We start from the raw sequence: 27,785 nt of genomic DNA, 5'->3' as shown, positions 1-27,785 counted from the left end.
ACACAGTAGCAAATAAACTAACCATCGTCTCTGCTCTAAAACACAACAGTGGTAAAAAGAGAACCAAATAAATTTACTACTATTCATCCCAGCATTTTAAAACTTCTTAGAAAGTCGTGGAATAATATTACATCAGAGTGAACGTTTCATCAAGGTTTTAATATCTCATTTGTAAACGTATGTTTCTTCAAGTTGTTAATGTTCTGTTAAGTTTAAAATTAGTCAATCTCATGAAACCTGCGTATCTGTAGTAAAAAGTCACGTTATTTCTTGCACAAGACTAACGGTGCGTTTGCACATCGGGCACTTGTCATCAAACTGCTATGTTTTTAACACAGTTCCTTTTGTTTAAAGATTTTGCACGTGTAGTGAGGGCGGCTGAGAGTGAATATGATGATAGCACTTTGTTACGACACCGCAGAGAACTAACAGAAGAACTGGATGAAGAAGATAAGCCGAGGGCCAGATCTAAGGTATCCTCCGCACTAACAATTTCCTGGAAGGAGACAAATTCGGCCGGATTTTTAATTTAAACGAAGTAAAACATTTAGGGTCGGCCATGGGGGGTAGTGGGACGCGCGGTGGCCTCATGGTCAGTGAGCTCGTTTCCGGATCGAGCGGTCCGGGTTCGAGCCCTGGCCGGGCACATTGTGTTGTGTTCTTGGACAAGACACTTTACTCTCACAGTGCATCTCTCCACCCAGGTGTATAAATGGGTACCGGCAAACTTAATGCTGGGGGTAACCCTGCGATGGACTAGCATCCCATCCAGGGGGGAGTAGAAATACTCCTAGTCTCTTCATGCTACAGAAACCGGGATAAGCTCCGGCCTGGTGGGCCACTTGGCTCGTATGCAGACTTTACCATGGGGGGTAGTGCTACAGCAGTATACCTGAAAAGAAAAAGCCAATAAATTTCAAATTCATGCGAAATACCAAAATTTAGAGAAACAAGGTATTCTTTATCCTCATAAAAGGCCCAATTTTGGCGTCAAAATACCGTATACTTGATTTAAGATGCCCCTGGATATCGCACACCCAAAAACCCTGGCCGACCCTGAACATTTTTCCTGTCGAGATCTAGAACTAGAGTAGAGTCTGCAACAGCTTATCTGTAAAAAGTGCGCTAGTAAATTAGAATGATTCTTGCAAATGTGAAAGGGTTTTTTAGAGATTACTCTTGAATAGTATAACTTAGTATTTTTAACTTCTAACGTGTTTATATTTGAGGATTTCTTACATTTGTTCTTGACTTTAAATATTGTATTTTTTTATTATTTAATCCTTTATCACTGTACTTCGTTAACGTCATTATTTATTGTCACAAATTAGTTCTTCTGGTGCTAGACGATTTGACAAGTAAATAAGGTTAAAAGATGGAAATTCCGTTATTGTTGTATGATGATATTTCGTGCTCTTGTTACAGAGACAAAATGAAATGCTAAATGACAACAAAATCAACCGGATGCAGGACCATGTAAAACAAGGTAATATCATACATTTCATTCTAAACTAATTCTGATTATAAATCGCATTATAGCAATAATAACTTTTGCCGAGCTGAATCGATATACAATAATGGCATTTGCCTCCATGGATGATAATTTTAAATCAAGACTTTTCAACATGAGCTGGGAGGGCCAAGTAACAACGTTTTGATCGAAAAACGAAGAGTACACTAAATGGACATCGCGTAAATCTTTTTTTCCTTTAGTATTTTATAGCAATATTATTATAGCAGTCGTTTCCTTCGTTATCTTTTACTTTTCTTCTTTCATCTGTTTACAACTATGTAATAAGCGGAAGAAAGGGCCGTTTTTCAAGTAGTAACGTTACTTCCTGTTAAGGAAGTTGCTTACCAGAACCGTGTTGTTTTAGATTGACCAGTATTTCTATAAACTGCTGTTTCTTGTTGTTCCTATTTTGTGTCCTCCTAGGAGTTGACAACATAATGTCGCTGATAGTAGACATTTATCAGTCCAGAAAATCTTTGGCAAGATTGGAACAAGTTGTTAGACAGTTAAAACAAGACATTATGCAACAAATGCATGTGCCAGCAGACCAGACTGAACAAACAAGGAACAAATTAAGAGATACTGTCAAACAGACTGTCATCCAGAAAGTCAATGGTAAGAACTGAAACAGTCATTTCATCGACTGTTATTTCCTTTTACAGTAAACATCACTATTTAAAAGAACTGATCGACGTTTGCCTCATGTTTCGAAAATATAAAGATCGTGAATATTTGTCACCATTATGAACAACAAACATTAACTTGGGAACACGAGAACTTCACCATGCTTCAATACACGCTATTGTTGTTTTCTGTTCCAGAGCATGATAGTCAAATCCTATGTTTGGAATTTTAAAGCAAAGAAACGTCATTTCACTCTTCCAAAAGAAACGTGCTTGATCGCTTTATGTCGGCAAATAGCCAGCATTGAGAAATCTAACCAGATTCGCGGAATCAGATTTGCAGATCTGCAGCAGACCACGATGAGTGTTTACTACAATCAAAAAAAAAATTTTTTTATCGTTTCCTCTTCATCGCTTGATTTATATGTTGAAAGTGTCACAATTTATTAATAAGTTTTGAAAGATTAATTGAAATGTGTCTTTTACCAGTATCTAAGTTCTTTCTTTACTGTTTTTAGAACTTGCTCAATCAATTCGTCAAGAAGTAGAAGATTATAAACAAAGTCACCAGGCAGTAAGCCAACAAGCCAAGGAAGCCATCACTGCTATCTTGGATATTCCTGTTTTCCAAGACAAAGTTGCAAGCGTAAAGAACAGAATAAAGAAAAGAGCTGCAGAAATAGAAAAAGAATACAAGAAAGCCAAACGAGGCAGCGAGGAGCTGCCAAGTATTTTAAAAGAGCACTTTAAAAGAAATGCACCTGATTTTAAAGGAGAGAAGAGGCTTTCTCGTTCCCACAGGGATTTAAATCTCTAATCTTTCAACCTCTGTTCTTTTCCTGTCACTTTAATATAGATATCTCGGGCACTAGAAGCAACTGTACTCTGGAATGTGAAAAGTCATCATAGCAGATGATAATATTAACAGAGTGCTGGTTTTGGGCGGTATACTAAAAGCCTCTCTAAAGAGAAAATAATGGTCTTGTGTAGAAAATAGATAATAGACAGAGACAAGTATGAAAACTGAGGTAGGGTAATTGTGTTACATACTGGCCCATAGAGAATTGTAGCGCTATTATCCTGGATGAAGATAACATATGCAAACAGAAAAAGCAACGAAATTTCACATGGACTGAGTGGATTTGAACACATCACGCCGCGATAAATTAAAGGCCAAAGTCAGTCGTGAATTTTGCTGCCTTTACTGTAAACGTTGAGAAGTAGCGGGATTATAACTGTAGAAAAAGTAAAACTGTATCACTGTTCTGAAGAGTGATATCAGATTCTAGTTTATTTCCACCTTGGAGTGAGTCAGTCGATAGAACACCAATATCGCTTTGTAGTATATTGGTAAAAAAAGCGGTGATATTTTCCTGGAAGTTTTATGTGAGAGAGTATGATTAGCTGTATCTATTTTGCACTTCCGTAAATGTTTATGATATGACATAAATATTATGCCTGGAAATGCGGTCTAAACCGATCAATAAGACATTGTACATTTGCAACTTCTTGTTAATAACTTGAGCTGTTCTTAAATCAACGAAATTGAATTAATTTAGTATATGACATTAAATGTTTGCCGGGATTTTAATACGTACTTCAGTTATTCTTAATCCTCGAACAAGCAAAACGCATTTAAAACGAGGTCACTCAATTTCTGTATATAAAACTTTGGGCTGCTTAGACCTCATTCTTGAATGTAATATGTTTACTAATTAAATTTTAAAATAACATTAATCGTAAAATTGGTCAAACTCACTTCTATATATCTGGGTTACGCAGTCTTTTTCTTTGTGGCAAAGCAAAAGCGAGGACCTGATTTGTTATTCTACGTTCCTTACAGCATATATTAAGTGCAGTGTCCTAACATATGATACATCATACAACAATACGTTACTTCGATTCTCATCCTGAGCTTGTATGGTCTTAAGTCAATCTCTTAATTTTGGTTTGAATGCGAATTTTATCTGGATAGTGTTTAATTATTTCTTATTTCTCACATTTCTGAGCAAAGAGAGAGTCTCAATGGGGGTTGACCGCCTTGCCGTAAAACGGGTCAAACATTTAGCCGTTATGCGTAAATTTTAACCGTTAGCCGTGAAAAACAAATTAACCGTAAAAAAAAATTTAGCCACGAAAGTGAAAGTCTCAAGATCTCTTGTCAAGGCTCTTTTTGTGTCTTGTCTTGTGGCATGTAAGCTATGTTAGTCTACCATTCTTTAAATAACGTTTTCCGTCCCGGAATGGTGTTAAGACCTTAAATACATATAAGAGTAATCAAAATAAATTTCTAACTTTTGTAAACAATGAAGGACGTCTGTTTACCGTAACGAAAATAAATTGACTGTTAGCAGTAAAAAAGCCAAAATACTAACCGTGTCTGTAAAAGCCACCACCCCATTGAGACCCTTTGTCATTTTCCCTCCCTTGCAAATAGAATGAAACGAGCCACCTTTTATGTCTTCCTTGAAGGAAATCAACGACCACCAAAATACAAAACATGCAGTGGAAACGATCCACAACTGACAAATTATTTCTTGCATATCGTTACTATACCTCCCACTGTTCTCACAAGATTAAATGAAAGGGATTTTCCTTACCAAAGACAAATGTCGAAATTGCGCCCTTAGAACAAAGCAAAACTCACTGAACATGAGTAGAACATTGTAACATTCACTTTAATTTAAGTTGTGTTATAACAACGTGATACAAATATTGAGTATGTGTCCACCTCTAACAAGAGATGGAGTCTAATATCTTGTAAGTTTTAGTGAACTTAGTTTACACTCTTTATTTTTCATAGGAATTTTTTTTTCCAACCGAGGCTTAATATTCTTATTTTTCTGCCGATTTTAGGCTGAAAATTGTGAATATTCTTAGATTATAGCGTATCAAATTTCTGCTTTCGAATCTATTAAGTGTCTGGATGGTACTAGAGTAATTTTGGAGCCATCAGAGCATCGAAAATACGGCTGGTGATGTTTTTGTTGCTCTTTGGCTAGTTTTGCCGTTTAAAGAAGGAAGAATTCTATACGGCTTAGTTAAAAACATATACTTGTGTTGTATTTACAAATTTTCTACACAAAAAATTCTATCATTTTCAAATCTCAGCCTTGGATTTATTCTTAAAATATTCTTAAAATTTTGCAAATTTCAGCCTCGATGTTCTTATAAAACATATTCTTATAAAAAGTAAAGAGTGTAACCAGAAATAAGCAAACAGACCAACAGTTGTTGCAGGTAGACTGGTTATATAACCCAGTAGAAATCACACCGATAACAGTTGACTACGAACATGTATAGTGTGATCGACCGGGTGAGGGTTGGGCTGAAAAGATGATCGCACTATACGAACTACTGATACTCCTGAGTTCTAACCATTTACTATGATACTTGTTTTTCTTTTTTTCAATTTTGGACGTTAAAAAAAAAGACAATATTTCGTAATTGTCATAATTTTCCATCTTTTCTTCGTTACTTTTCACACAAGTTAGTACTATGTAATTGAAGGTACCAACGACTGGACTGTCATGCTGTTTCACTCCTCAAGTAACCACTATTGATGTGTTGAATGGTCTGATTTAAGCCTCACTGTCACGGCTAGGGAAGTCATTTTTTCAAATGTATTCAACGTCTTTCTTTTTCTGCAGGTTACGCTTTAACTGCGAAAAGCAAATAAGGGAGAGAAAATTACAGCATTAGCTATTGTACAAAAACAAAAGACCATCATAAACAAAGCTAAATACAAAACATTGATATATTTGTGATAAATCGTTGGTTTAAGTACATCATTTCCTCGATATTCCAAGGCTCAGCTATATGTATATCTAACCGAATTCGCAAAAACATGCCCGCAGTGACTCAAAGACAGTCCCAGGGGCCAGAAGTCCTCTCACCACCCCCCCCCCCCGGCTAGGAGATTGGCCAATTTAAGCCTCGCTGTCACGGCTAGGGAAGTCATTTTTTCAAATGTATTCAACGTCTTTCTTTTTCTGCAGGTTACGCTTTAACTGCGAAAAGCAAATAAGGGAGAGAAAATTACAGCATTAGCTATTGTACAAAAACAAAAGACCATCATAAACAAAGCTAAATACAAAACATTGATATATTTGTGATAAATCTTTGGTTTAAGTACATCATTTCCTCGATATTCCAAGGCTCAGCTATATGTATATCTAACCGAATTCGCAAAAACATGCCCGCAGTGACTCAAAGACAGTCCCAGGGGCCAGAAGTTCTCTCAACACCCCCCCCCGGCTAGGAGATTGGCCAATCACACATGCACTTGGCATGGACCACTCCAGCAGAGTGCCATGTCAACACAGAAGCCTCAAACGAGGTCAAACAACTGAGTAAAATACCCAGAAACACAGCCAATATCAAGCTTATTTAACACTGAAAACTCAAATTCTAGCTAGTTGGAGGTGTCAGCAAAAGACACCCTCCCCTCCCCCCCTGCTTTTGACAGCTGGTCCCCAGCAAGCCACCAGCAGATAGGCCAGGCATTTGACCATGTGCCCAGCCTAGCCTTGACGGAGCCCCCCCTGGGTTTAAAGTCGCTGGCTTAGCCTGGATTCGGACTTCGCCCGAATCCAGCTAGGCAAAAACCTAGCGGCCATGTTTTTGCGAATTCGCTTGATACATTCATACAATTCCGAGAAAATGTGATAATATGGAAAAAAAAAAAACATCAAAACAAGATTCTCTCCCGTTCAGTTTGAAAATAAGAACTTTTTGCCTTACCTCCATGAACAGCTCTTCAACGAGGGTTGTTTACTTTGATCTACCAAACAGAAAACAAAATGTTTAAAGAAGAACTAATTGAATGCGGCGTAATGACGGCCATATAAGGTGACATAAGGCGATAAATTCAATTTTTATTCACTGCAACAAAGTTGTGTTTTTGACAGTTAATGTTTAGTATTTCCTCGCGAGATCAGTAGCCGCCACCATCTTGGATTATCAAAGCACGCTATGAGATCGGCAATACTTCTTAAGCTAATGTGCCTATATGTTATTTTCATATTATTTAAAAAAGAATGGTTTACACCTGTCCTTGTGACCTGAGTTAAACAAGTACAACTAACTTTCCACTTATAATAGGCTTTCAATTGATTTTTATTTGCTCTTTTCTGTCATTTGCTATTAATACCAAACTGATGAGCAAAAGTGTAAACTCCGGTATTTATGCAAGTTACAATATATTACGAGAACTGCTGTGAGACAACGATCCCTTTCTAAAATGTTCAGTTGATAACATGACAGAAACAAGTGGAAAGTTCTTTATTTTTTTTAGAAAATATCAGGGAAAAGCAACTCTCGAAACGTAAATTATCTTTGTCAAGCGGTCAATAGGTCAAAGGCTAGCGTAGTTTTGTGCTCCTGCAGACCTTATAGAAACAAGGCTTTTAGCGTTTTTAGCTTTCTTTAGGTGTATGCTGTAAATTGCGGTAGCATTGTTATATTTTCACATACCATTAACTTCCTCACTGCTGCCCAAAGCTTTGGATTAGGTCTTCCTCGAGGTCTGATAAGAGGGATTGCGTCAGTCTCATCTACACAGAAGACACCATATTAGACAAAAACAAATAACAATTTCTTGTCATTCTGTCGGAGAGTCAAGTAGTGGAACAACCAGAAGAAAACAACACCATGAACAAACCTCTGCAACTCTCTGTTTCTAAATTAACTTATTTAGTTTCCATGGTAACGACAATGATTCGCTTGACAGAGATATTCAGTTCCCGAAAGACAGTCTGACCCACGTTAATGGGGTCAACGTTACCTTGAGATGACCGTGAACAAACTCAAACAAACATACCTTGACATGGTCAATGCATAATCTGACTGAGATCGATCGCTTAGTCAATGTAAAATGTGCTTTGGTATGTATTTAATTGAGCAAAGAATGGGTGCCTGTTGGCACCCGCTGAATGAATGCAATGGCGATGGTGGCCGAAATATTCTACTGTAAAACCTTTATATTTGTAGAATGTTAAAAGTATTGAATCTTTAACTACATGTAAGATCTAACGACTACCAAAGAGCTGTAAATAGTGAAATGCCAAGACTTTAGGGCAGTGAACCTGCAAAAAGTTGAGAACTGTTAACGGCAGATTTTACAAAGATGATTTCAGTCAAAAATACGAAGGAAATATGTACATGAAAATACGCCAAATTGGCTCTCCGTGTTAGAAGTACTTAGTTATCTGTAATAAGTGAAGTCATAGGGGCAATTTATTCCCGCTAACGCCCAGCCTTCCTATTCAATCTTACTGTTTTCATTTCACCACAAATGTTCTTATCCATACAACACTGCAGGATAGAGGAAAGAACTAGTTTTAATCGTTAATCGAGCACACTTGGGGAGTTAAAGTTCTCGTTCTGCAATGGACCAAATCTGACTCTTGGTAAATATCCAAACGGTCCAACAAAGCGCTTTTGTCAGTGACCCGAAGGCGCCCGCCCTTGTTAAACCATTGGAAACCGCGATTTTTGACAGAAAACAAACCACTGACACAAACCTTGTAGATGAAGCGACATGGCCACACTAATTGCCAGCATGTACGAAACTGCAATCCATAATATTTTTGTGAAGTCCATAATTCAATCTTGGTGTCCTGTTATCTTATCAGAAAATTTTCTCTAAAAAAAACATATTTCCGAGTCAAAATAAAGTTTTAGCTGCAGCGAACCTCTTAGGCAAACAACAAGGTCTATCAGTACCCAATTGGGTGCCAAAACAACCTGCTACAGGTAGCCTCCATAGAAAATAACAACACATGACATAATTACACTAAATTCCTGTCATTTTTATTCAAAGTCAACATTTTCTGGTATTTCAAACTCTTCGAACGAATCAAGCCCCGTATACACTGAACGAATAATTACAGCTATAGTATTGATAAAATAGTCTCCTGGCTTCTAAGATCTTGAAAATATTTTTGATCTGTTAGATCGAAAATGAGCTAATAAGATATAGTTAAATAATTCTGATGAAATACGTCACTGAAAGGGTCCATTACTTTTACAGTTTTTAAGATTAAAGTGATCCTTGGGTCAGTGAGTAATCAATGGTTTGCCAAGAGTCTGCGAATGAGACTTGGTCAGTGAAGGTGAACAATGCATTATCACTGATATTATTGGAAACTGGACATGCGAGGAGAGGCAAATCTGTTTTCCTTATGGTTATAAATGTATAATTATGTCTAAAAAGGAAAGCGTCAACCAACAAGACACTAATCGCGACGCGAACAAGGTTGTCACATGAGCCGTTTGTTATATCGTTTCCATGGAGACTTCAAATGGAGAAAAGTTTATCCGGTTCAGCGATGACTCAAAGTCGTTGTAGATGATTACCTTTAAGTATATAAATGCTTCCCACCTTGATGACAAAAGGGTGCGCTTGGCTGCACACCATTACGAGAACTGTTTATCTAAGATGACCTTTAGTGAAAAAATATCTTGCTAACAATGCAAATTAAAAAAACAACTTATTCCAAAATAGTACTATCTTCATAGCCTTAATCACGGTAACCGTCTCGCAAAATAAGAAAAGTAAACACCTTTTTTCTCTCAATCCTTACGTAACTTTTGAAAAATTAAGAAATTAATGGGATTCAACTTTTTGTGTAATAGAAGATGTCAGGAATAAATCCGCTGGCACGAACTAGAGGCAACGGGAAAATCGGTTTAACGGAATGATTCTGCTAAGAATGCAATAAAAAGTAATTCATATGACCACAATTCAATGGAAGAATGAATGTAATAAAACTTCAGTTAGGTAGAACGCACATGATTTCCACTGAAGTAGAAAAGAAGGTGCTAATACATTGCAGTTCAGTATACATCGCCAGTAATGAGGTGAAAGTTTACGATTCGTATAAACTGGGCGATTTACATCGGACTTACGTCATCACTTCTGTGAATATCGTCATCATCATCATCATCATCATCATCATCATGGCTTGGCTTCACGAGCAAAGTTCATGAAGGGGGTGGTCCACGTCGACTACAGGCGCTCTCGAGGCTGGTTAGGCTAATGCGTGACCGGCAGGCCCGGTTGCAGCGGCTGCAGATGAAAGATGGATCAAGGTTTGGTGCTGCAGCTTCGCGGTTCTTTCTCCAGCGTCTTTTCTCCGCAATGTTTGCCTTACGGGTGGCTTCGAACGAGGAGACAGCTTGGTGGATGGTGTGACGCCAAGTGTCGCGGTCTGCTGTAAGGATAGACCACTGGCTGTGGTCAAGGTGGCAGGCACCAAGAGTTTTCTTCAAGGTGTCTTTGAAGCGCTTCTTTGGAGTCCCTCCGTCGCGCTGGCCTGTAGTGATCTTTGGCAGGCGGTGGTCTTCCATCCTGGAGATATGTCCTTCCTAACGTAGCTGTGACTTCAGCAGCATGGCCTCGATGCTGGAGAGCTCCGCTTGTTCGAGGAATTCGACATTGGTGACGAAGTCATTCCAGTGGATATTGAGAATGGTGCCGAGACAGCGCTGATGGAAGCGCTCGAGGAGTCGCAGGTGGCTACGATAGGTGACCCACGACTCAGAGCCATACATTAAAGCACGATGGCTCTGTACACACTGATCTTGGTAGCCTTCTTCAGGTGCTTGTTGTTCCACACACTGCACGCTTCAAAAAGCATTGTTTGCCTTGGCCAGCAGTCTGTTGTCGATCTCTTTATCGACTGTATCTCGTCCTCGTCAATTTTGATGTGCAGGGGGCCATACACTTCCCGAGGTGCAGGACCTCCGTATTCTTCAGGGTGATTTCGTGATTTCGAGACCAAAGAGCTCGGCAGACACTGCAAAGCAAGAAGTTAGGCGTTGCAAGGCTTTTCTGTGTGTGCAACGAGTGTGGCGTCGTCGGCGAGGAGGAGGTCCCGGATCAGTTGCTCCATGGTCTTCGTGTGGGCCTGAAGTCGCCTGAGTTTGAAAAGGCTGCCGTCAAGGTGGTAGCAGATGTAGACGAGGTCTTCGTCGTGAAGGTGTTGAGTGGCTTGCTTGAGCATTGTGCTGAAGAAGATGGAGAAGAGAGTCGGTGCCAGGACGCAACCCTGTTTCACACTGTTGGTGATTGTAAAAGGCGTAAGAGGTCAGTGTTGAGCCTGACTTGACCATGCTGGTCTTCGCGCAGCTGGATGACTGTGCTGAGGAACTTGGGGGACACAGCCGAGTCGCTCCAAGATCTTCCACAGTCCTTTTCTGTTCACCGTGTCAAACGCTTTTGGTGAGATCGCCAAACGTTACATACAGGCCTTTTTTATGCTCTCGGCACTTTTCTTGTAGCTGTCTGAGGACAAACACTATGTCAGTAGAGCGTCCGTTGGTTCTAAATCCACACTGGCCCTCTGGGAGAGCTACAGCGATGGAAGACACCATTCTGTTCAAAAGAACCCTTGCTAGGATTTTTCCTGCAATAGAGAGCAGAGTGATTCCTCTGTAGTCCGACTTTTCCCTTTGTTCTTATAGAGATGTAATGATGACTGCGTCGCGGATGTCTTGTGGAAGTTTACCCTGATCCCAGCAACAGGCAAAGAGCTCGTGGAGTTGGGAGTGTAATGCTGACCTACAAGCTACTAATCTCTGGTGGGATTCTGTCAAGTCCGGCAGCCTTGACACTCTTCAGTTACTTGATGGCCTTTACGGTCTCATCAACAGAGGATGGCTCATCCAGTTCCGCTTTTACTGGTTGCTGGGAGATTCGGAGAATTGCCGAGTCATAGACAATTCGTTTTGCACTGAAGAGAGTCTGGAAGTGTTTAGGCCAACGACTCAGTATGGATACCCTGTCGTTGAGGGGCGTCTGTCCATCTGAGCTGCGCAGCGGACTTTGGACCTGATAAAAAAAAATGTACTCCTTTCTAGTCTCCCCTCGTAAAAAACCTTCCTGGAGACGACTGAACACTCTTGGACAAAAACAATACTTAGTAGGAGAGGTAGGAGAAAATTGTTTAGTTCAAGTTAATGAACAAATTAATCAGAATCGAGTGAGTGCCATTCGACTGCCTCCTAAGCTCATGGATGTTACGTCATCCATAAGCAAAAATAAAGAAAAAAGTAACTTTCACTTCAATTCGCAATGCATAAGATGAATTCCAGCAGACAACCTGCTTATATTAGTTCAAGGTCATTTGCAAAAGATGCATGTTGCATGATACAGGCCTTATGCATGATAACATCAGTTACTTGGCTTTGATCCCCAACTATTCTTTCTTGGTATAATTCTTTAGTTTCATCTTTCAACCTTCATCACTTTGCCAAGTGCACTAGTCTCTGTTTGCTAAGGACACTAGTCTACGCGTGCGCGAGTTAAGGCATTCAAAATGACGGAATTAGATTGTAGAGAAGATCATTTCTCTCTGTAATTTCATTATTAGTTTATATATTCCTTTATTACCACTTAACTTCAGTGTTCACTTACTTCGTCCTAAGTACTCGGTATCTTGGATCCGAGAGAAGGCCTCATCTGATATATTTCAATTTGTCAATGAAAAATTCGCTTTTTGGATTAATAGAAATGAAAATGTAAACAAAGTCACAATATTCCTGTTTTCGTTCATGTTGGAATAAATTTAGCAACGCCTCTGTTCTGCTTCATTTTCGTTGCTCTTGCTCTTGCTCTCGGTTGCTGGCTAAAAGGCCAATGCCAAGAGAAGAATTTTCGAATATTGTCGCCAACTGTAGGGATTGTTTAGCCAAAAGAACTGACAGCTAAACTCGACGGGATCAGAAATTTTTCCATGTTATAGATGTGCGACATAATAGTAAAGGATTTACGGATATAAACTATATAACACGGTGATTTAGCGTCCAACATTTTGTGAAACGTGGGAAGTACATGCACATTTTCAGCTCTGTAGTTAGTGTTTGCCTAATCTCTTTATTGGTAAGTAGTTTCGCTACTCAATGTTTCACAATAATCACAGACTTCGCTAAGGATTAAATTTCTTTGTATTTTAACTCATATCCGAACGTTGAATTTTTACGGGTTTAATATTATTTAACCCGCTTAGTATGTTTAATCGTTTACAAATATTGAAAGCTGTTAAAAGGATAAAAGCTTTAAGAAACACGTAAAAGCTTTTATACGGTGGCAGAAAAACGTAAAGTAAGTTTATTTAATTGCATATTTATTACTCTATAATAAAGAAGTAATCGCTACGTGTCAGGCAATTGGACAGACTTCAATACAGTCCAGTTCTGAAAGCATTATTTTACACGGTAGGTTGTCAAATATGGTTATTCATTCTTGCTTTAGCTTCCGATTGACTCAACTGTGAATGCACGGCGCGTATAACAGATTTTGCGACACAATACTTCAAGGTTTCTTTACAAAAACAACCTCTGGAAAGGTTTTCTGCGATGCGGACCTTCTACCGACAAATGGCACATATTTAAATAGTATGGTATACTAGTAAAAATAGAGTTATGACAAGGATAACACCTATTTCAAAAGAAGTAAAAACGTTCTCTGGTTGAAAAGATTTAAAAACATAAGCTTTCGACCATCAGCCAATAGCCTTTAACGAATAACTTGAAATGTTGCTGCGCAGATGGAAATATATAAGCTTATATACAAAAAGAGTGCGAAAAAAAATTAAAACTAAAGTACAATATAAGTGTGAAAAAAGCTAAAAAGAATGTCAAACCAGTTGCCTAGACAATATTTCTTTTCATTGTAATTTACATGTCACTTACATTCTTTTAGCTTTTTTCACAATTATATTGTATTCTAGTTTTTCATTTTTTTTCGCACTCTTTTTTCACTCTTTTTGTATATATTTCCATACGCGACCAACATGACATCATAATTCTGAGTTGTTAGAAATACGCTCGACCAGCAACAAAACAAAACAACAGAAAAATAGGAAGCTAAAAATTAAGAAAATAAAAGAGGACTACTTCTTAGCGCTGTTTTTCTTTTTCCGACACTGACAGTATGAAGAAAAAAGTCACGTCCAAATTTCGTCACACTGTCAAACACAAATTCTGTAATACTCGATAAATCTTTGACAGTGGCGGATCCAGACCTTGAGCTAAGGGAGGGGGAGGGGGAGGGGGTTGTTTTGTTTGCCCTGCCGGCTTTTCTTCCTTCTGTGATTTCTTCTTCTTTTTGCCCCAAAATAAGGGGGGTCCGGGCCCCCTGGACCCCTTTCCTAGATCTACCACTGTTCGAGATGTATATTTCCTGTGTTTACAATTCTACTGATTTTCATAGTTTTGGGAGTTAACTGTAGAGCATCATAAAGTTCATGGTATCCTTATTGTTCAAAATCAAACACCTTAGCATAGTTGACAGACCCAATAAAACATTAACAAGTTACTGATCACTTCCGTTTATCAAGTGCAGTCTCGATTACTAATTCTGCTTCGACTTGTCGGAACATCCATCGGCAGGAAAATACGTAATTTTAGCCACCTTTTGGAGTGTTTACGGTACGTTATCACACTGCTCGATAATCAGTCGACTGAAGTGGCCAAAAAGCCGTAAATATTTTCAAAAATCGGTGGCAAATTCGTGATGAAGTAATTTTATGAGATGTTATGTGAATAGCAGTGATTATTTTATTTGACAGAAGCTAAACTTGCAAGGCATAGACTTCTATAAAATGATTTTGTAATGAGAAGTGTTAACCTTTAAGTTAAAGTTGTGTTCGTTTTGTAACTGTTTTTTTTCCAGAGCCCTTGTGGTTTGCCGGTCATGATGAAGGCACCCGTAGTTCTTGTGGCTCTAATTGTTCTCTGTCATAGCAGTAAAGCAGGTAAGTTTTTATTTTAAAGCATCGTTTTGACTAGAGACTTATTGTACTTAAAAGTCTTTTAAAAGCTCTTTATAAGCGTTTTTTTCCCAATTTTCAGACTGTTTTGAGGGTAACATTTGAAGAGCAGAAATTATCGGCGTTCTAGCAACTACTGTTTGATCAACTTGCTTGATTTTTAAGTAGTATGTATCTTGTGACAAGTATGACAGAATTCTTCGGAGTTACATACAATACAACACATTCATAAAATCTACAGCATTTAAAATCTGCAGCTGCTGTTGATCGACTTAGGATATCAACTTATATTTCTGATATTTCCAAAGGTAAAAACGGACGTTTTAAAACTTGATCAAGTTGTTAGCTAGCGTTAATACAAGCTATAGTAAATACATCCGGCAATAGCAATGCAGTGGTTCTCTTGCAAGGAAGCGCCAAGAAGCCGGAAAGCTTTGGGCTGGGAAAGACTTCGAGACAAATGTCACTCTTACCTCCGAAAGCCCTGTTTCACCAGGCTACACTTAATTAAAACTATCTTAAGTAGAAAATAAGAGAGCTGGTTACATCATAATGGAATGACACGCAATACTGGTGACGGGGTTTGTAGCTACATTTCAATTCCAGTTTTTCTCTTGGCGACAAGGCTAAAGAGATACCTGAGTAACATGTACATAGGTACTGACACACTAGTCAGGCTAGAACCTGATTGCTAAGTATCTAATCATCTAAGGATACAATAACCATTTTAATTACTAGATTCATACACACATACATACACGCATACGTACATACATAGTAAGGACCGTGCAGTCACAAATCAATCGATGCAACAAAATAATTCGGCCTATTAATTATGACACTGTAATTACTAGCTGTAATCACTCCAAGCCGAATGCAAGCCATAAGTAGGTCCTAAAGATATTCTTCTTCTAGGTATGTTTCTGAACAATCTCTAAAAGAAAATGAACCAAGATGTTGCATACGGATACCTCACAAACTTTTTTTTCCTTTGGCTTTTCTCAGAATATGACGGCGTTAGTGGAGATGTGCCTGGTAGCGGCGTTAAAGAATCGTCCGAGTCTACTGTTCCAATGATAAAGAATGTAGAAGAAAATAAATGCGAGCCAAACCCGTGCCAAAATGGGGGAATCTGTGTACAAAACTATAATCTTATTGATGGATATCAATGCCAATGCGCCGATGATTTCGGTGGAATAACATGTAATGGTATGTATGTTCCTGGTAGCAGTCATAGTATTTCTAAGTCAGTCCATGCATGGTAGATAAAGTAACGTGTGCCAAATGTACCTGGGCAGGAGGGTATGAAAAGTGTTCAAGACTCTTATCATCTCTAGATTTGGAGTCATCAAGACATCTTCCAATATTAGTATCTCTCAGAGGTCCGTATGGGGGCCTTTTAAAGCCTTTAGCGAACCGAAACAATTTGTTTTCTTTAATACAAGTAATGGTAAACGTTTTCGGATTTTTGTCTGAAAGATTATTCAACACTCTTTTGGTCAGCTTTCGTACCCCCAAAGATTCAATGTTAAGTACCTATGGTCTATGCTACGGTCGCTACAATGTAACAGTGTTGACCCTAGTTGTCTTTTGAAGTAGGGAAGGGAAGTACTGGTGCGAGTACGATAGGTGATGGGGTGGAGGAATAAAGAGTCTCTGCCTCCCTCTATTCTTCTTCTTTCCCATAATTCCCTTCGCGTTCCCAACGAGTTTACTCAGTCCTGCTCAATGATTGCCCTACACTCGAGACCAATGGGGAACAACCAATGAACCAACTCATTGTAATCTACATGTGGGTTAGTGTTCTTAATTTTTGTTTTGGAGAAGTTCGAAAATTATTTCTAAAGTGACCTCATAATGCCGGGGCTGCTTGTAGTTAATTAAATTAAACTCTTTCATGATATCGTGTATTAATTTATATCTTATCATCTTCTGGAGGCGAAATAAAAAGGAATATTGACACTCCGGTTCAAAAACCGTGAATTGTTTCACCTTTCATTTTTGCAGAACTTAAGTGTCGGATAAGCCTTCCTCGCTTCTCGTCTCCTCAGTGTCTTGTGAAACGAGAACTCAGCAGACAGATAAAGAAAACACTTATCCGCTTGTCTTCTTTTAAAGACAATCGCTACTCAAAGTAAGTCATTACACTGACACAATTGCTCCAACATAAATAAGCTAGTCTTTATCATGCCACTGAAAGAATGATTCTTGATATTTATTTAAACAAGCGTGAAAATTTCAACTACTCATACTGTAAAGTAATTACATTGCAATTGGTTTCTAAACAAGCTGCTAACTTTGATGCGTCAGCTGACAAGTGGAAACATCATGTTAAAACAACGTATGAAATGTTCAGTTGTGGTGAAAGCTATTTTCTCTGGCCTTTTAAAAAACTTTTCCAAGGTAGCTAGACGGGCTGCATGCAATCGTGAAAGGATATGTTTCATTTTGATTTCTTTAAGTAGATCAGAAGACTTGATGGTACCAACGTTGTCGAAAAAAGGAGCAGCAAGTTTTGTCCAGAGTGCTTCCACAGATCCTTTCACTATAGAGTGGTACATGAAAATGACAGATAACGCTGATGTTAACAAAGATCTGGAGTCACACTTCACCCTAAAAGATCCTCGCTTTCATGAAACGCCAACATTGATTGATTTTGCCGTGGTATTTGAGACTTTCTACAAAGAACACAGGGTATCATTAACTAAAGCAATATAATAATTCAGTATACACTCGATTTCTTTTAATCATTATTTAATCAGTAATTATTCGCAGACGTTGCTAAGGTAATTTACAAATTCATTATCTTCAACATTTGATGTTGCAGTGTCTATAACGATGGAATTTTCAGTAGGATTGTAACAACATTTAAGATAACAAGGGGCCGTCTTTTTTTGGAAAGAACGTCCTACAAACAATATACCGATTTTTAATAGCTTTTTTCTAAGCCTCTCTGAAACCAGAGCTGTCATCGTTATTAAGCATCCTCTCATATCGACTGTGATGTTCCATTTGACAATTCTGACAAATTCGTGTACAGCCCCATACTAACGCAGTATTTTACCAAATGCGCTAAAAAATGTGGCGGAGGCGTGAGGTATTATGCAGGTAGTCTTACGTTCAGTCTTACGTTCAGTACCTTTAACATGATTCATTTTACATTTCGTTATAGAAAAGGAGTGCCATGAGTGCTTTAAGACTTGTGCCAGCCATCGAAGAGAACTTTTTCAAAGACCGCTGTTTTGCAGATCAGCGGGTTGCAGGCGTTAATCCATATCAACTGTGGCGTGTAACAAATAAAGAAGGTAAATCAACATGGTGAAAAAATTTTAAGAGTCCGACAATGGAAAAAGGACACTGTCAAAACTAGAATATAAGTACCTATTTTAGTAGAAATGATGGCGTTTCCATTTCTAGCCGACTATACTGAAACCAAAAACCAACAGAGGACACTTTTAGTAACAGCTATAAACAGGGACATACGACGGGCATTTTGACAAAATTTATCAGGGGCCATCATGGCCACGAATTAACGGACAAAAAATACCGTGGAATACTTCTGAATATATCTGAGCGAATTCGCAAAAACATGCCCGCTAGGTTTTCGCCCGAATCCAGGCTAAGCCAGCGACTTTAAACCCAGGGGGGGCTCCGTCAAGGCCAGGCTGGGCACATGGCCCAATGACTGGCCTATCTGTTGGTAACTTGCTGGCGGCCAGCTGTCAAAAGCAGGGGGGAGGGGAGGGTGTCTTGTACTAACACCCCCAACCAGCTAGACTTTGTGTTTTCAGTGTTAAATAAGTGTGCTATTGACTGTGTTTCTGGGTATTTTACTCAGTCGTTTGACCTTGTTTGAGGCTTCTGCATTGACATGGCACCCTGCTGGAGTGGTCCATGCCACGTGCATGCGAGAGGGGCCAATCTTCTAGCCAGGGGAGGGGGGGGGGGGGTCAGAGGACTTCTGGCCGCTGGGACTGTCTTTGAGTCAATGCGAGTATGTTTTTGCGACTTTGATTAGATATATGTTGGCTTGTATAAGTTATTTAAACCGCTTGAATAGATCCAAAGCTGTTTGAATGGTGTATTGTATGGTCTATCAAAGTTCCTACCATTACCGATTTCATCATCAGGGAGTAATGGTATTGAATGGAAGTCTCTTCTTGAAAACAAACTGAATAAACACTTTGACTGGGATGAGGTTTTTAAAACGGCTTTTGCCAAGAAAGAGGGAATAACTCTTGAGCAGGTAACAGTTTTAACCATGTTTTGTAAGTAACAAATGACAAAAAGGCAAGTGATTGATGGCAGCGCTGAACAGCGCTAGCTCGGTCACTTGTAACAACTAAACTTCTATAATGTAAGGTAAATAAACCTACTTGTCATCCTTACTGGTAACTACGTTCCTTGTTACTGTTCTGTTTCGACAAAACACCACTTTCACCCGTCCTGGCTTCTTGACCATACAAACTGATCATATTTAGCACAATCGGATTCAATTGTCTATTTATTTGCTTCTTTCTAGGTTTGTCCGTTTATTTGCTAATTTCTTAGGCAAATCAATATCAACCTAGTCGTACATTGTACAGTTAATTGTTGGGGTTTAATTGAACTGTGAGTGATTGACATTTCATTACTCGTACATGAGATACAAATGTATCGACCTCGTTCTCGAGAGTCATGCACTGAACACAACCAGAACTCAGTCATCTTGCGCTGTGATTTCTTAGTCTTAAGTTTGCTTGCTTTGCTGAATTAAGCACAACTGAAAAGTATTACATCAATCTAACCATAAGTTGTTCTTTGTTTGCTAATTCTTCGACAATGACGTCAACAACATCGAAACGTACCGCCCGTCGGACAACTACAATTTTATTATGTCTACTGAATAAACAATAAAGTAAGATTGATTAGTTGCCAATGATAGTTATACTTTGAGAATGATTGATCCATTTATCAATATACTGATATAATTACTGATGGTTTACGTGCTTGCTTGATTGATTGTCTCATAGGCTATCGACAATGGCGATATTTATGTCAACATTTATCCTGAACTTGACGGTGTTAAGATGCCAGAGGCTTTACTACGTGACGTCAAATTCAACCACACTGTTTTACAAATGACTTCGCCGATAGCTTTCTTTGCTGTCGTCGAAGCAGAGCTTGGAATAAAACGCCTAAATCCCGTCGCTATTCAAATGGACTCCACACCAGACTCCAAAGTCCACACTCCAATAGACGGGAAGGACTGGTTCCTAGCCAAGTCATTCGTACAAAGAGCAGATTTCAATTCTCTACACCTAATAAGAAAGCGACTCAAAGTTCATCTATACTTGGATGCGCCCTGCACTTTGGTAGAGAAATACTTCTCGGAGTATCATCCAATTTATCAGGTCATTCGGCAGCACTGCCGAGCAGCTCTGGAAACAAACAAGTTATTTGAGATCAAGTTGTTCGGTAATGGTGTTTTGCTTTGTTTACAGGCAATTTTTTTGCTTTGTTTGCTTTATTTTTTTGTCCTTTAAAAGTATATTTACATAACATCAATTAAAAAGGCAAGGAAGCCTAGGGAAGCCAATAAGGCTTATGTAAAGGACTGCCTTAAAGATGCCTAAGACTTAGAAAGAATACAAATTCTGTCATCGGCACAAAAAATAATCATAATTTAGGATAAGAAGTAGTTAAGCAAAGCTGAACGCTTGAATGCGCAAAAGCAAAGAAAGCACGAAAAAAGCACACTAAGAGAGCTAAAAAATACTTATGCTATACCAAGAAAGATGACTTAAGAGAACAGCAATGCTAGAGGCATTTTGGATTTCAGTGCTAAGAGAATTAAATAATTTGGGGCCTTGAAAACGAAGTGAGAATGAGTAATTTGAAAGAGAATAGTTAGATTTCCCTTGATAGCACTTTGTTTAACTTCCACTTGCACTCTACATTATTCTATTTGGACTGTAAAATTTCTTCGTGATATTTAATACAAAGATGAGGCAGTGACTCATTATTGTTTTGCCCTTCACAACAGGAAGATAGGAGGAAGGTGTGGGAGAATGTACAAAATCGGATATGGCCAAACTTTGAGCGATACTAATAAGGATGTCTTTAATGTTTCATTCTTTGTTCCTCTCTTTGTAATATCTCTTCTCGATAAGGAATGATTTGATTCGAATTTATTTTTCTCTAACAGGTAGAAGTGCTCCAATTTACAAGGTTCTTAGCATTGACTATTCTAGCGCTCTTGAACTTGTGAATAAAGAATACCAGCGAATGTCATTCCAAGATCTAGATTTATTGGAAGACTTAAAGGTTGGTTAAATTCCGTTTGATTGACAAACACAATTCATATAATTGCAAGAGTTATACCTTTACGCTAGACTTTAAACTCATTCATTAATTCTCAATACGCCAGTTGTTGCACATATTATGCATTGCAATTGTGAATGCAGTGTAAGCAAGATAATGCGATATAATTAATATGAAAACTTGACTTCTTTAGTAACTGTCAAAGTTTTTACTTATCAAAATTTAGGCCGGTACTGTCCTAAGAATGGAGGCGCTGTGGCGTAACGGTAAGCGCGTTGAACTCCGGATCGAGCGGTTCGGGTTCGAGCCCTGGTCGGGGTCATTGCGTTCTGCTCTTCAACAAGACATTTTACTCTCACGGGGCCGCCCTCCGCCCAGGGGTATAAATGCGGTACCGAAAAATTTTACGTTGGGTTTTAACCCTTCTATGGACTAGCATCTCACCCGGGGGCGTGGGGGGGGGGGGGGGGGAATTGAAATATTGCCTATTGCTTCCTGCTAACTGGTATGAATTTTACCTTCAAACAGAAACGAGGAGTTGATGACACAGAGAAACTTCCATACTATCCTTACCGAGATGACGGAAAGCTCTTGTATCACAAACTCAACGAGTTTGCTGACGCTTTCATTGATGCGTATGTCACCCAACAATTATTAACTTCATTTACATGAGATATTTACAACGTGCTTGGTAAAGGAGCCAAATGGTGTTACTACAAAGACAGTAGTCACTCACTTGAATAGTATCACTTGTTGTTAATATCATCTGGCTGTGCTTACGTTTCTCGCCAAGTTGGCCAATCTTGATACGTTCTGTTTAAATATCTACATAATTAACTATTCTATATAATATTAACGGATGGTCAGTTGCTTGCTAAAAGCATTTAAGACAAAATCTTAAAATAAACGTAGTTTGACGTTTCGACGCATTAAGCATCATTATCAAGAATGAAAAATTGTATATGCCAATATACAATTTTTTGTTCTTAGTAATGATGCTTGACGCATCGAAACGTCAAACTACGTTAATTTTAATATTTCTTGTTATCATATTTTCAATTATTTGATAACTTGCAGATATTCTAGATCCTTGGAGAGTATACCAGACAGAGTTTCTAATACAACATTTTTTGCAAAATCTTTCCGGGTTGTTGCAATGATATTCTAGCCCGAAGAAGTGTAATAAATTGATTGACTGTGGCATTCATATAATGTAAGGTACTCATAGATACGATCGCTGTTATGTGAATTTTGCAGGTATTATGAAGATGACGAAGAGGTCGTAGCCGATAACGAGTTGCAAGAGTTAGTTAATGAACTGTCAGCTGATGGTAAACAGGGAGACTTTGGGGGACTGGGCATGGTAAGAACGAGCATAGAAAGTAGCAGCTATCATTGTATTTATTATAAATAAAGTCTTATCATTGAAGGAGCAAAGTGGGACATAATTATGTATGCTTGCGCCGCATCCTTTGAAATCTGTTTCGGGACCCCTGCATCAAAAAACTTCTTACAGGTTTCGAGCCAGACACTCAAGAAACTGAGAAATATGGGCAGCGTTTGATATCATATTTAAATTAAATTGATATTAAATAACGATCACACGGTCGCTTCATTGTAGGTGAAGAAATTCCCAGCCACCATAGAAACGAAAGCCTCTTTAAGCAAGGTGCTGACCACTCTACTGTGGGCGTTCACTGGTCAGCACGCTGCCACTACTTACCCTATCTTGGAATATGGAGGCTTTGTACCTAATGCACCACACAGGCTGTTTGCTGACAGTAATGGCACTGCCACCTTCTCTAATTTGATGTTCGGAAACAAGGCTGTAGCACTGGTAAGGCGGTAATTTAATTTTTTTGAAAGATTTAAATGAAGAAAAGTGTATGTATGTGCTGTTTATTGCATGGGTTAGCGACAGTTATTAAAAGTCTTTAGATTCCATCAGAACTTGAGCGACGCGTTATTGTTCCGAGAAAATAATCACTTTGTAAAGTTCTGATGAACAATTTGTCTAAATAACAAAAGAAACTGAATTTCAATATATTGATTCAATTGAGGCCTTGAGGTACTGTATTTTAGTTCCAAACTTTCGCCGTTCTACGGCCTTATCAGGGAGTGAAAGAAAATATTCCATAGTGCGTGATATAACAGTGGTGTAGGTGACGCGAATGACAGTAGCTCAAGGCCTCAATTGAACCAATATATTTAGCTATTCCGAAATGCTACTGAAGGACAACTTCAAACGTAAACTGAATTTCATTACTTGTTAGCGAACAATGATCGTCCAGTAGTCAATGACCCCCCTCCTTCCCTCTCCGTAGTCAATACTGAGACAATCACGACGGAAGCTATTATTTTTTTCTCTGTATTTAATGCACCGGGCGTTCTTCGATATCATTTAGATGCCTCGGGGCTATAAAAAAGGCAAATATGTTTTTTTGGAGATATAGCAGTTTAGTCTAGACCTTGCCTTAATATTTGTCTCCCAGATATCTTGTTCGTCTGTTTCTTTCACTTTCATTCACTTTATGTAACTTTCCCACAAGGTTAGAGGTTCTAACTAGAAAGCTTTTCCAATAGTGTTTGTCTTCCTTTATTTATGTGATTTTGTGCAGAAATTAACCGTTAGAAATCTTTTTCTACCATCTTATTTTCATCAACAGGAAATAGCGGAACTTAGTTCTAACCTGGCAGGAATTCATCTGGATCAGTTACTCGATTACTCATCTAAAATCGAGGGCAAGAAAGCAAAAGAATTAATAGAAAGGTTTCACGACGAGCTGAAGACAGTAACCGAACAGATGATGAAAGAAAATGAAAAACGAGTGGACGAGGGATTTTTGCCATATCCTTACCTCTTACCCGAATACGTCACTAACAGTGCTAGCACGTGATATGCCTTATGACCAAATTAGGAGCGCTATTGAAGAAAGGAGGACAACGATAAAACTGGAACATTGTACTTGGTTGATAAATTCAGGACCAGCACATTGGATCCGAGGCCAATGAATGCATACCTGAAGCGGAGGACAGCTTTTTTTTCGTTTGCTTTATATAGGGCCACTTTGAAAAACTCCGTTTTCAAATTATTTTCCAGGGACAAAAATATAAGAAACAACAAACTGTTATTCTAAGAAGTGCAAAACCATGTTCGTTTAGATTTTTTATTTCTTTTTGTTTCGCGGAGCAGCCCATGAAGCTGGTAAACCCGTAACAGCTATTCCACCGTAACCGATTAACTACATTAAAGTGATCTTAGGGTCTTAACTATGACATAAAGGGATATATATTTATGCGGTGAAAGGATTTTTGCAGGGACAACAGAGTTGTTTGGAATTCGAAAAAAGATCTTTCTTTATACTTGTGCGATTGAGTCTCTTTGTGTGCTGTGTTTGCGAATACCACCCGCTAGAAGTGGGCTTTGAACTTACGTGATTGCCGTTTTCTCAATGTGATGACAGTACTTTCCGTAGGCTGCGAGCGCCAGATTTGAAACATAACCTATTGTTCAGCAGAAACTTTGCCAGCCAATATCAGTGACGTGCATCCGTCTGGGAAGTTAGACACCCACGTAATAGTCCCCCTCTAATCCGTGAAATATTTCAAGGCCCTATTGGGCTAAAACACTCAAAACTAGATACTAGAAGAAATTTTCTAAAGATAAACCCAAAGGTTACTCTTCAATATATTCAGTTCCTGCATTTGGAGCTACCACCATAGTTTATAAACTTATACATTTCCAAATTAAATTGATATCGACGCAGAATTTCCATAGTAGACATAGTACTTCATTAGCTCGATCGGTGGAGCGCGCTTCTCACGAGACTAAAAGAAGTGGCTCAGCATTTGCTGCTAGCTTATCTCCAAATTTAACTCAGAATTTTGTCTGTATATTTTTATTTTACATTTTATAACAAATATATTCCCCATCTAACGTTCAGGGAGAAACTGCTTTGAGGTTCAAGGCTTGCTCAAGTTGTTTCCGACGTAGTCAAAGAAGTAATCTGATTGGTTCTAATTCATTGGATGATGAAGCGTGAACCAATTAACTGCAGGGCCACGTTTTCTACGAGTAGATAGTCAACGAGGCTGCGCCTCGTTGACTATCTACTCGTAGAAAACGAAAGCGAGTAGTCTAATTGTTTTAGTATAACATTACCGTAGTCTCATTGCCTCAGAAAAATTCCCAAATAATGCTAGAAAAGAACTGTTTTATTGTGTCACATCAAGAAATTCAAAGGGTCTCGAACATTGTGGACGATGTGCACTGATGCGTGTAGAAAAAAATCACGTGTACAATCATGTGTGCAACTGTTTTCTATCAGCAGTTAGTATAAATCTACAACCGTTCTATCACGAATGCCGTTCTCTGATGGGCTACGCTACTCAATCTCTATTCTGTGATAGATAGTGAGTAGCGTAGCAGTGTACCCTTGTTTACAAAATGACGGCCGCTTCTTGGCGTTTTCGAAGTGTCTGCGAAGGGGATTTAAATTATGCAAAGTTTTGAACGACTAGTAGATTTATACTAAAACAATTAGATTATTCGCTCTCGATTTCTACGCGTGATAATTGACGAGGGCACAGCCCGAGTCAACTATGGCACGATCGAAATCTCGAGCTCATAATCTAATTATTTATTATAAAATAAGTGAGATACTATGCGCGCTCTGATTGTTTAATAGAGTTTTCAAACCTATTGTACCAGTTAACACACGGTACCCGATATGGAAGCTGTACATACGCGAGAAGTAGAGAACTCAGAATTTCTGAGGGAGAACATAATAAACAGTTTCTGCTTTCACTTCACTGGCTAAGATATCAGTAACTCGAATGTCTTTTTATTCAACATATACATTGAAAACAGGACCAGGAGTTGGTCACAACATGGACTTAAGGTGGCCCCCTATAGTTTTACGACAGCACCCGCGCTGAGGACGAAAGCTCAGGTAATCTGCACGCGCTCTATCGAAGGAAAACGTGACGTCAACATGAGCACAAAAAGCAAACTTGACAGTGAATTTTCTTACGTTTCCTTCATTGAAATTCTGTATAATTTGGCAGATTGGTAGTAAATGTTTTACTTTAGTCGGAGCTCGTTTTCCAGGGAAATCTATAAGAACAGGTTCTACGCAGCGGTAAAAGACATAAATTTCAATAGATCGAAAAAACTGCCTATACAAACCGTATGTTTTATCGTGTTTTAAATTCGTATCGCGCTGGAAGCGATGTGCTGTAAAAATTTTGGAAGATTTCACCTAAGGAAATTCAAGAAAATCACAAATAAAGCCATAAAAACAGTAAAAAACACATTTGTTTGGGTATTCATAATTCAAGACTAAAGCCCAAAATTTTAACAGAGATGATAGTAAAACACTATTTAATCTTTGGTTATTACATGTTATAAGTTTGAGAGGACTGGGTGTGAAAACGAATGCAAAAACAGCATTCAAAACATAACACTTGCGTGCGCAACGCCATAAATGATTACCCTATGGAGCCACCTTAATACAACCTAATCTTTTTTTTGTTGGAGCTGACTGTGCGCTTTCATTCTTTCACTCGCTGAGATTGGTTTGCCGCTTCATCTCATGAATTTGCTGAGAATAAGGAACTTGATCGCAAAAGTGCAATTTATTTCCCTCTCTTGGCAAACTTATTTCATAAAAGCAATAAAAAAATACTTGGGTTCATAAAACTATTACTTTTCTCGTGTTCCCCCTCCATTCAGCGTGGGTTTATTGTACCGGTAAACCCATAGAAGGAGCGGTCTACTGCGTACTGCAGGAAACTGTAACAGAGCCAATCAAATAAACGGATTTACAAAAGACTATGGGAAATTTATACTAAGCTGGATTATCATTTATGTGCTCTGTTTTCTAATTATTAAAAACTGGATCATCGAATAATGCAATTCAAGAGTTTTCATTGGCTTAGCCATCTTGGTATATGATCCATTATACCATGCTCTACAAATATGGTAAGTGTACCCGAAATCTTTGGAGACATTTTTACTTTTATTTTATTTTTATTTTTAATAAAACGATTATTGGACTTGTGCTTGGTTGATATGAGATGTAATAGGTACCTCGGGGCTTCGCGCCTCGTTGGTTATCTGCTATCTCATTTCTAACGTGCGCTCATGGAATAATTGTTAAAAATCTCTCGCTTTCGCTAAATAACGGCAAGTTTTAATTTTTTATACGCGTAACCTGGCATTGGCAGCTTCTGTGTTCTTGCTAATGCTTTCCCATGCAGCTTACTCGACGAATGCTCAGGGTGTTGTGCATTTAAAGAATACCCAGCCATCCAAGCGCAACAAGTGTGTGGGCAATCTCTGAAGTAATGAGGTGGAAAATAAGTGGGTTTAAACTGACAACAATGAATCTCGCGCTTTGGTAGCTTTTGATGGAGCTGCTCCTTTAAAAAGAAATTACTGTTTGTAGCCACTGAAATTAGAGATAGATATTAAGCAACATAGATCACAGTAATTAGACCTGATAATTAGATCTGAGTTAATACCAATTGAATAAACATATTAAATCAACATTCAAGTAACAAAGTAAC

General features: G+C 38.6%; 2 protein-coding genes and 1 long non-coding RNA gene across 6 annotated transcripts in view; 2 read left to right on the top strand and 1 right to left on the bottom strand.

Annotated features, from left to right (window-relative positions):
- The window catches only part of LOC145479813 (uncharacterized), a 20,434-nt gene extending 14,809 nt beyond the window's left edge, over window positions 1–5,625 (top strand). Inside the window, exons 26-29 of the mRNA XM_081458273.1 lie at window positions 355–473; window positions 1,426–1,486; window positions 1,937–2,128; window positions 2,655–5,625. Of these exons, the coding sequence (XP_081314399.1) occupies window positions 355–473; window positions 1,426–1,486; window positions 1,937–2,128; window positions 2,655–2,953 (671 nt within the window). The 3' untranslated portion in view covers window positions 2,954–5,625. The remainder of the gene's footprint in view (window positions 1–354; window positions 474–1,425; window positions 1,487–1,936; window positions 2,129–2,654) is intronic.
- A 438-nt stretch (window positions 5,626–6,063) lies between these two features.
- On the bottom strand, window positions 6,064–8,990 carry LOC145479812 (uncharacterized). Of its 2 annotated transcripts, XR_014048461.1 has the most exons (4): window positions 8,661–8,990; window positions 7,612–7,691; window positions 6,880–6,919; window positions 6,064–6,146 (listed from the first exon to the last, which is right to left on the bottom strand). It is a non-coding gene; the product is annotated as an uncharacterized LOC145479812 (long non-coding RNA). The 2 variants fall into 2 exon arrangements; XR_014048460.1 differs by lacking the exons at window positions 6,064–6,146; window positions 6,880–6,919 and having other exon boundaries at window positions 7,417–7,691.
- Window positions 8,991–13,764: 4,774 nt separating this feature from the next.
- LOC145479809 (allene oxide synthase-lipoxygenase protein-like) lies at window positions 13,765–24,996 on the top strand. 3 transcript variants are annotated; one of them, XM_081458265.1, is made up of 13 exons: window positions 13,765–14,571; window positions 14,816–14,897; window positions 15,918–16,121; window positions 16,920–17,046; window positions 17,375–17,606; window positions 18,085–18,217; window positions 19,043–19,158; window positions 19,925–20,369; window positions 21,100–21,218; window positions 21,744–21,850; window positions 22,473–22,578; window positions 22,837–23,052; window positions 23,882–24,996. In XM_081458265.1, the coding sequence occupies exons 2-13, from the start codon at window positions 14,837–14,839 to the stop codon at window positions 24,110–24,112; spliced, it is 2,097 nt and encodes a 698-aa protein (XP_081314391.1). In that variant the 5' UTR covers window positions 13,765–14,571; window positions 14,816–14,836; the 3' UTR covers window positions 24,113–24,996. The 3 variants fall into 3 exon arrangements, with proteins under 3 accessions (XP_081314391.1, XP_081314394.1, XP_081314393.1); XM_081458268.1 differs by having other exon boundaries at window positions 17,378–17,606; window positions 23,882–24,995; XM_081458267.1 differs by lacking the exon at window positions 13,765–14,571 and having other exon boundaries at window positions 14,652–14,897.
- Window positions 24,997–27,785: the final 2,789 nt, after the last annotated feature.

This window comes from Orbicella franksi, chromosome 2, assembly GCF_964199315.1.
Source record: "Orbicella franksi chromosome 2, jaOrbFran1.1, whole genome shotgun sequence".
Taxonomy (NCBI): domain Eukaryota; kingdom Metazoa; phylum Cnidaria; class Anthozoa; order Scleractinia; family Merulinidae; genus Orbicella; species Orbicella franksi.
Note: the sequence above shows the minus strand (reverse complement) of the source record. Positions and strands in the feature narration are given on the sequence as shown.

Coding starts and splice junctions, on each gene's coding strand:
- LOC145479809 (XM_081458265.1), top strand. CDS start 14,837: ATGATGAAGGCACCCGTAGTTCTTGTGGCTCTAATTGTTCTCTGTCAT. Junction 16,122..16,919: donor CGGTGGAATAACATGTAATG/GTATGTATGTTC, acceptor TCATTTTTGCAG/AACTTAAGTGTCGGATAAGC. Junction 22,579..22,836: donor ACTTTGGGGGACTGGGCATG/GTAAGAACGAGC, acceptor GCTTCATTGTAG/GTGAAGAAATTCCCAGCCAC.